The sequence below is a fragment of the Poeciliopsis prolifica genome, unplaced genomic scaffold (genome assembly GCF_027474105.1).
Source record: "Poeciliopsis prolifica strain line A6 unplaced genomic scaffold, Auburn_PproV2 SCAFFOLD029, whole genome shotgun sequence".
NCBI classification, from domain to species: domain Eukaryota; kingdom Metazoa; phylum Chordata; class Actinopteri; order Cyprinodontiformes; family Poeciliidae; genus Poeciliopsis; species Poeciliopsis prolifica.
The window spans coordinates 2,132,405-2,142,044 of NW_026562404.1; the positions used below are offsets into that span (position 1 = coordinate 2,132,405).

Here is a 9,640-nt window from a genome sequence, read left to right on the forward strand (position 1 = left end):
GTTTCTAAAGGGAGGAAAATTAGGTCTCTCATTAAAACCCAGATCAATGACAAGATTTCCGTACCACGACAAGTACAGTCTCAATTAGGAAAACAACTGAGGCGCTCTTTAGAATTAATAACTGCACAGTCCACTGCTGCATGTTGGTTGTCTCTCAGATACGGAGAATGGGCAGCTTTGCAATTCAGCAGAACTGACCTTCTAAAAAGGAGAGTTTTTTTTTTTTTTCCAAGCCTCACTTTAAGGCTGTTAACCTTTTTCAAAGTCTTTAATAGTTTATGTTTGCTTTCATCTCTGTTTTTTGTTTGTAGAGATCAAATATTTCTTCTTTTATATAAATTTCAAACCAGTAGAATTTAACAAAAAATGTGCATTGCCTCTCAAAAGAATTCCCATCTCTTGATTTTTTATGTACTTGACAAACAGAAAGTGGAACATAACTGTGAAGTGGAAGGAAAATTATTTATCTAGTTTTCAAAATTTTTATAAATAAAAATCTGAAAAGTTTGTTGCTCATTGATTCTGTGGTTCCTTTACTGTGATGCTCTTAAATAAAATTCATTGCAATAAACTACCTTCATAAGTCATTTAATATATGTATACAATCTAAGAGAGTTAATTAAAGTTTGTGGTTGTAATGAGACAAATTGTGAAGACTTTCTATCCCAAGGTACTGCGAGTGTTCACAAAACAACAGGCCAAATAGTGTGTTTGGGAGGCTTACCTGTCAGATACTCCACCAATGACAGCAGCACTATGAGTTTCCATAGCAACTCCATTTTAATGGTCTCAGGTCAGAGCAAGCTCAGATCCAATCACATGTGCATAGAATCCTGGCTTTGTCCTCTCCAGTAATGTTCACTGTTCATCTGTCAGATACAAAGAAGAGGAGCAGGGAAGTGTTAGTGAGTCACAGCCAGCGGCCTCATCAACAAGGACAGCAACGTGAATTCCTTGCGTTAAGATAAACGTGAAGAAGATCGCGAAAACTTTGCAAGTAATAAGATGTTATATTCGCAGCCATGCAACGCGATATTTCGTGGCACTGGCTGTGAAGTTTGCTTAAGTAAGCTTCATATTACAGAATAGATATCCTGCCTTCAACAGCAGCATAAAGGGACTGCCGTCTTTTGTGCCAACCTGCTGAGACAAAACAAAAGTCAGCCCAGTTATCAGACACAACCCTAGCATGTAATAAAGCACTGTGCCAGCTCCTTGAATCCATCTTAGCCGGATTATGAATTTTTGACATAAAGAGCTGACTGTACGTCGACCCCAAACCATTTTCTAGTCTCCCCTGGAGACTTCCAATTGATTTTTTCTCTCTCAAGGACCTTGCTGTAATTCATCTCGGCTTCACCTAAAAAGAAAATCCTCCCCCCATCACCTGCCCCCCCAACACAAATGTTATTAAGTAACGAGAGCCGCTCCTACCCCACTAAGTGATAAACAGGGATCTGGTTGTATTTATCTAAATATTTCCAACATGTTGATAGCCAAGATTCTCTCCCTGGTAAGGCAGCAGACAAATGTTTGGCTATGGGAAGCTGATTATAAAGACAGAAAGCGCGATGGGAGGAAATTAGGTATTGCCTTTGTTCAAACCGGCTCTCCTTGGTACATTTAACTGACTAATGGTGGAGCTTTCTCTGAACACACACCATCAGCATAGCGAAATGAATGAGAAGAAGGAATTAATAGAAAACCACAGTATAGTCTATCAAGAGGGCAGGGTCGGAAAAAGAGAGAAACAGGGACAACTGAAAGATTATACCTTCATACTTTTCTAGTTATCTGCACGCCTCCTATCTTTGCACCACTGAAAGGCATGACAGAGCATACTGATGCCTATGTGAGTATATCAACACCCTCCCTTGACACGTTTGCCCACACTACCCCTCTTTCCTGCCTGTAGCATTAAAAAGTAGCAATTTTTTTTCGCCTATAAATCTCATTATGGAGATTAGGTTTAGAGTGCCAACTTAGTTCCAACTTATCTTGCAGTTATTAGGATGCAAATGTCATGAGTAACTGTTGGCTTTTAATAATAAAACAGAAAGACTTCAAATCCCCCTCTTCTGCTCCTGGATATTTTTGGAGTTCTCCGCCTTTGAGGGAGTCATTGTGAAATGTGCTGAATAAATTATTTTGCAAAATGCATTTAAGAGGAAAGAAAATATATGTGGAAATCTGGAAATCCAGCAAAGCTTTATTTGTAACCTCAAACATATGCATTTTTTTTAATGACGCCTGATATTTATATGCGTAGCAATTAAGTGAAATGCATTTCCTCTGATAATGTAGAATGTGTAGGTGTCACGTCGGTTTGCACATTGAGCTGTCTCTGATTTGTTACACACATGCAAATAAAAGCCATATTCAGGATCTGTTATAGTAATTGTTTTGTCAGCCATCTAAATGTTTTACCGTCTGGCCATCTAATATTAATTTATTCACTCTTGACACCAAAACAAGCGAACTCTGCCGGAATATGTGAACTGCCATGACACTTCATTCATATTTGCTGGCCTCTGACAGCAATCCCTTGATCTCTATTATTCAGCAAGTCCTGAGACAAGACATCACACTGCAGGGGCAGGGAGGCGGGTGGAGGAAGAGAAAGAAATCCTTTTGATCCAAGGAAGCTCAGCACTAAGATGATAGGGGAGTCTGGCAGTGTCCACATCAGTATTTGACTTCCTATTCAATACAAATTAATTACCCCAGTGGCCTTAAGTGCTTGTGACAAGGCCGATGGCTCACTTTCATCGCAGGCTGATTCCCTCATTTGTTTGCCATAGGAGATGAAAGTTAATGATAGGGAAGGCTTTCAAACTTTGCCTTTCAAGTTCCAACTCCTTTCATGTCGCTGAAATAGTCAAAACTTGAGAAATGGGATATCAGTCAGGCTAAAGTGGCAGCCAAGGCTTGACTGTTTCCGCCCAGATTGCACAAACTATGCTGCGTTTAAATGTAACAGCAAAAATAAAAAAATAAAAATAAAAACAGTCTGCCTCTCAATTCACAAATGAATATGATGCACACGAATCTTCACTATGTGAGATTCAATCAGATCACATTTCAATGTCTTTCACCAGTTGGGATTATCAGTGTTATTCCCATTTTCTTGGTCCAAGAATAATTAGAGTGACACATTGCTATTAGCCATTTACGTACTATTAAGATTAGTATGGTTTTAGACAACTGGGGAAAACCCAAATTATGCTTACAGCATGTAAATTACATCTGAAGAAAAAGATTTTTATTTTTTAAGGTGAATTGTTGGATAATGTTTCCATGAGAGTTTCCTCAGCTTAAGTCACTAAATTTAAGTTTGAAAATACTTATTAGTAGTGACATATTTTTATTTCATGCATTTTTCTTCAAAAGCAATAAATTTACATACATATTTTGACAGTGTAGTATGAGACTGACATTTCAGTTTTGTTTAACGGCCATAACTTGATACAGAATGGAATGTTTCATGACATGTTCAAATGCTTCAGATATTTTTTTTTTTTTTCATAAACTAATCCCATTTTCAACTCATCCTAAAATGAAATCAAGATTGTGGTCATGACACCAGAAAATGTGAAAAAGTACAGGAAATATCAATCTTTTTGCAAGGCACTTTAAAAAAAAATACCTCACTAGATGCTGGGGAAACTCGAGATTCTTCAGTTAATTATTACAAATGCATGAAATAAAAATGAATACAGATTCTATAAATGTATCACTAATTTACTTTTAATGAATAAAGTAATCACTGCTGAAGAAAAAACTATTGATAGCGTACAGATGAAAACTGCAGATTGAATCCTTCAACTTTTGAGGAAAGGCAAAAGCTGCTGCAGAAGCCTCTGATTCTTGGAGACAAAGAAAAATCTGTAAAGTGTCCCATGTTGTAAGAGTGATATCTCTTGCCCTCTATTCCTCTGACAGCACCAGCTGGAGCTGATAAACCACAGACTTTAATTCGGCCTGTCACAAAAAGCTGAGAGCATTGTCAGCTGATTTGACCCTGATCACTACGCCCCATCTTTCAGTCACCATCAATTGTGTCAGGACTCAAAAGAGTATTAACAGGTCTGTACTGAAGGTCCTATTTGCCTGAGGAGTCCAGATGAAGATGAAGTCACACTGAGCACAAACGCATGAGCATCCCACCACAATCACACCCACCCCGCCAGCTTTGAATCATGAATGAGGCCAGACTCCTACGCTCTGCAAGAAACAAGACGAGAGCCCCCCCAAAAAACAAAAACAGAACACAATACTGCATCTTTAATCAATGGTCCTGTAACTTCATTTGATCGCATGCTGGATCATGTTTTCCCACACATTCTTTTTCAATGAGTGATTTTTTCTTTATTCTAAGGGGGAAAAAAAATCTTCCTAATCCTGTATATTCTGATTTACCAAAAACATTGAAGCTGTTGCAATCCTGAAGACAAACACACAAAGACAGCAACAAAGAGGCTTTTATGCTTCAGATTACAGTTTAGTGAGGTTTGCTATGGCTGTTTTTTTATTTTGCAAATCTACACACAAATTACGCCTGCAGTTTCAAATCAGTTGAACGATTTTAAATATGCTTCCTTCTTCCAAGAATTTCTTTTTTATAGTGCCGAAATCAAATACATTCTTAAGCTAAAGGTTTACTTAGTCAATATATTCGCTTTCCTTCCTCGCATACAGAGCACCGGGGGAGTTGAAGCAGTGCCAATGTATTCCTCAGCCAAAAGTCTTGCTCAAGTAGTGGCACAAGACAAAGAGACTAATAGTGTTTTGATGTAAGCACACAAGCCGGAGGCGTGACATAACACATGCCAACTTCTTCATTTCTCCAGCCCACACCAGGGGCACGCCACCAAAGCGCTCATCTCAATCTCCCTTGTGACAAGAGCAACAGAAATATATTGAGCAGCTCCTCCTGCTCTCTTGCTTCCTTCATGACATTTCAAACCTCAGTCTGAAAGGTTTTTGACAAACTTCAGAAGTTATGCACAGGAACACTCATGCCGAACACTGAAATGAGACATTTAAGTTAGCTTATAGATGGTTGCATTAAGCGTCATAATCTGAACACCTGTGATCCAAATACAGAGAATAAAGTGGCAACACATATTAGGGAGCCTACAATAAATGATATAAAGGAAGAATTATCTCACCTTAAGCATTAGTAGAACTTCTTAGACATAGAAAATTATAGGCTATTAGACACCATCTAAAGCCAATGGTGATATATGACCGATCAGAAATTGCGCCACATGAAGCCTCCATAACGACCACCTGTCAACTCTGGCATATGTTTCCACAGACATATATGCCTGAGACTATATGTACTCTGCAGATGCAGAATAAAGCAAGAGTGCACACATTTACTTCAAAAGTGTAAAAGAAAAACAGTGATATGAAGTCCGGATGCAGGTCGCTGGTCGGTTTTAAGATTTCAGTTTAGTGAGGTTTGAAGAAATCCTTTAATTTTACAAACACATTTATTCTGACTAGAAGTAATAGTAACTGTATGAAAAGTTAACCTGATAGAGGATTTACAGAGGGAGATAAACATTTGCAAATACAAGTTTGGGATGCAGCACTCGTTGGTTATAATATCCCAAGTAGGTCGCAATCCAATAAAATGAACAAATATATACATATTTGTTCACAAATGACACATTTGAGATGTCTTGTGTTCCAAATGACTAACAGTTGTCTTGTGGGATCAAAACCTTTGAAATATACAAGTTATTGTAAAAAGGTAAGAGTATTTCTCTGTGTCCAATCAAGGTTGGAAAAAGTTATGGTTTCAAAAACTAACAACTTCTGCCAAAAACATTCATTCAGGTTAAAGTCATTTTAATTACAGATCAAACAAAGTTGTGGGGTGAATTTCGGATTTTCAGATTGTTGAGGAATAGAGTTATACGGCACTGCCTCCACCCGACCTGTTGCTGTGCACTGGTGGACAGCTGGCTGAAAGAGGCCTCTTACAGCTTTAAATCCCTTACAAGAAACACAATGTCATAGACAAAATGCTGCATTATTAGTAATAGATATGTTATTTAATGGTGCAAACGTAGAAAATAATAAATGTCTTTTGGTTTTGAATAATTTTTTTTTTTTCAGCATAAGACTTGAAAAATGTTATATTTTTACTTCAGTTATCATACCATGGAAATCTCATGCTGCCCCAAACCTTATATAAAGTTTATTTGGTCAAGATCAGTCAAAGTTTCTTCTTTTTTTTGAGGCTAAACAATATCACTTATTGTTAACTATTGTTCATTTATTTAAAAGGAAATTTGTTTCTCCCTGGCCAGTATATCTCTTCACTTTTCTCTTCTGTTATTTCCCTGAAGACTACCAAATGGTGCCCATTCTTTCCACAACCCAAAATTGATTTTGTTTTTGTAGTGGCATTTTTTCCCCAAGGCATGTTTTTACTGCCATTTGTCTGTTTGTTTATCTGCCAACAAGATCACACAAGAGAAATACCAAGCACAAAGTCATGAAACTCAGCTGAGATAATCATACGCTCTCATTCAGCGAGCGCGCCAATTGCTTTCAATTGGTACTGTTTTTCTAATTGACCCAGTGCTCGCACACTAATGAGTTTACAATATGTAATCTAAATACAACTGAAAAATGGAAGTGTAAGTCAGCATTAGTGTGCTTAAAAGAAGGATGCACAGCAGGATCTAAATGCTAAAACACATGGATCAGCGCCGGCAATGTTTTCTGTCACAGATGCTGTAAAGACAAAACCTTCTTTCTCATTGTTGGATATTAAATTAATCTAAACCTTTTCTGTGGGGTGACACATGGCTCAGAGGAAGAACAGGGACATCATACACATAAGCTATAATCCTTGATCCAGCTGTCCAGGGTTCAATTTGAAACCCAGGCCATTTACGACATACTTCCCACCCCTGCAACCTCTACGTTTTCTCTCATCTCTTCTTCCTTTCAAGCTATATGACCCACTACTATTGCAAATACAATATATTTGCCTTTTGAACTGTATGACTTTAGTGTAATATTTTGGGTATCCTTCCAAAAATGTCTCATAATATGGATTTCAGTCCTTTACTAGCGAGAGAACTAGTGTATCTGAGTCTGGTTTGTTATCCATCTGGCTCAAACTCCATTTCCAGTTTTGCTGACATATTTTCTATTAGACTGAGATCAGTCCTTTGTAGCTGCCACTCCACAACATTAACACTGTTGCCTTTAAGACATTTTTCAGTCATGGTAACTAAAGCTAACCCAAACTATAGCGGTCAACACAAATCCTGGTTAATTTATGTAGATTTGCACGCATTACAAGGAATCAGTCTGTTTTGGGTGTTGCCTTAGAATAAATCCACAGGCTCACTCAAATATTGTGAATTAACCCACAGCAAGCTTACAAAGCCACAAAACCAGACATGATGGTAGTCTTCATAAACTTAAACTGAAACTTCACTTACGTAAAATAAATTCTCAAAAAAGTCCTTCACACATTATTTTTGGAGTTCGCTAATTGAACTCCTCATTCAATGCAACAATTTTCCTCATCATTTCACCCATGAGGCTGCAGTCAGTGAGGCACAATGAGCTTCAAGTTCAGCCTCTGTCTCTCTCTGAGCGAGTGACATTGGAAACGTGTCCATTCATAATGAGACTTTGGAGATGCTTTGCACCGCGAATATTCCACCCAATTTAAGAAAATGAATTGTGATTTCACTGCAGAGAATACAGTTAAGCTAACTCATCAGACAGAACGAGCCATGCTTCCCTTACCAAACTTGCTTCTTTTTTTTCAAAAGCACTTAAAAACACCAACGTGCTGTGCAAATAATTTACAAACTTTTTTTGTTGCTGTTGTTTACAGCCTTTTATAATAGAGATATTATGCCACAGTCACAGAAATCCACTTTCCTTCCAATTTACTTAATTGCTGCATTATAAGCTCCCTCTCAGACATTCCTCTTAGACATATGGACATTTTCAGGAGAGTAACTACTTGCAAGAGTCAAAAGGACTTTGGACAATCTGAAGCAATCAACTGGCTGCAATCAAAGAAAAGGAAGCGATGATGAGACTGGAGTGAATCCAATCCCCCAAGGATTAGAGACGACAATGAGTTTTGCCAGAGGGGTTTTAAATGAGAAAAGACTTGGTAGGTGGATGTTACAGAGCAGAGAAAAGGGCTCCCTGTTCTGAATGGTGGGCACAGCAATTACAGGAGGCAGAGATTGCTATTATTACTAATGAGATATTGTGACACAAGTCAGATGGGAAGTAAAAACACAAAAAACAATGCTGGGATTTTAACCTGTTAGCATGACCATCAGGGCAATATTCACCCCTTCCTCCATGTGCAGGTGCTGCTTGGTATGTGAGTTTTACTCACATACCAAGCATAATATTAGCAGCTTCAATTCTACTGATGTTCAAAATATCAGGTTTGTAGGCAGAAGTTGTAGCTGCTCTAGATAAATGCACACACGACACAACTGATAACATTGGAGGAGTAACGTTGAATTGAATAAGTGACATTGAATGTTTACCGGAATACATGTCCAGCGGTGCTCGCTGATGCTTATCCCCTTCAGTATATCCATGTTACTGTGCATCGCTCATCTCCTGTCAGCTCCAGCCCCGCAGCTCTCATCTGGATCCGAGTCCAAAGCGATAGTTTTAAGTTTGTTTTTTCTCTCTCGGAAAAAAAAAAAAAAAGGAAAAAAAAAAAAGGTTTCCTCTAACTCTTAACTAAAAATGTTGGCGAACATTTCTTTCCATTGTCAAAAGAAAAATGTTCCAGAAGTCAAAGCAGTTGCTTTCTTTCTAAACTCTCCCGTCCAGAGCGCCCCGCTTGTCTCCTCCGACACGCGCATTGGTTTTCCCGACGGTTCTGCTCGCGTCGCCCGCAGGCAGGCAGGCAGGCAGGCGGGTTACCCACAAACCCCGACCCGGTGTGGCGGCTTCAGACGAGGACTTCCGCGCTTCCAAATGTCTTTACGTTTCACCGGGTGGCATTTTGCTTTTTCATTTATCGCGGACGGGTTCGCAGTCTGACTCGCATCGGTCTCCAATCCGAGAGTGGCGCTCCGGCAGCAGGACGCAGCCGTGAGAACTGCGTGAGCGTGCGGCAGCTGGCGGCGCGGCACGCGGGGCATCAGAGGTGGATCCACAAGAGAGAGGAATCATTCCACGTTTTTCAGGCTACACCCAGACCCACTGAGGCATTTTTTATTTATTTATTTTAATAAACCCAGTAGAAATTAATGGAAGCAATTTGGTAAGTTGCTTTTTATTAGAATACTAACAACAAAACAACAACAATAATTATAATAATAATACAAAATGGCAAACTAATATCACCCCCTAATTAGTTTATACAATGTTTTGAAAAAGTTTTCACATCTATTGAACTTTTTTTTCACATTTTATTACATTACAGCCACTTGCAGGTTACATGATCCACCAACATTATGTATTGCAAAACTGTCCATTATTGTTCATTATTCATATTTTTTCCAGATAAAGATCTGATGAGTGTTAACAGTATTTTTGTTAACCGCCTTCAGACATAACACCGCTAAAAAAATATCCAGGTCAACTTGTATTTCACATGTGTGGAATGACATCTCAC

The 9,640-nt window shown here is 38.6% G+C and overlaps 1 protein-coding gene across 2 annotated transcripts in view; it reads right to left on the reverse strand.

The window, feature by feature from the left end:
• Nucleotides 1-9,148, reverse strand: part of cntn3a.1 (contactin 3a, tandem duplicate 1) — an 87,360-nt gene extending 78,212 nt beyond the window's left edge. For both annotated transcript variants that reach the window (XM_055049389.1, XM_055049388.1), the window contains exons 1-2: nucleotides 8,556-9,148; nucleotides 725-869 (exon numbers count right to left, since the gene is read on the reverse strand). In XM_055049389.1, coding sequence (XP_054905364.1) covers nucleotides 725-779 — 55 coding nt within the window. In that variant the 5' untranslated portion in view covers nucleotides 780-869; nucleotides 8,556-9,148. The remainder of the gene's footprint in view (nucleotides 1-724; nucleotides 870-8,555) is intronic.
• Nucleotides 9,149-9,640: the final 492 nt, after the last annotated feature.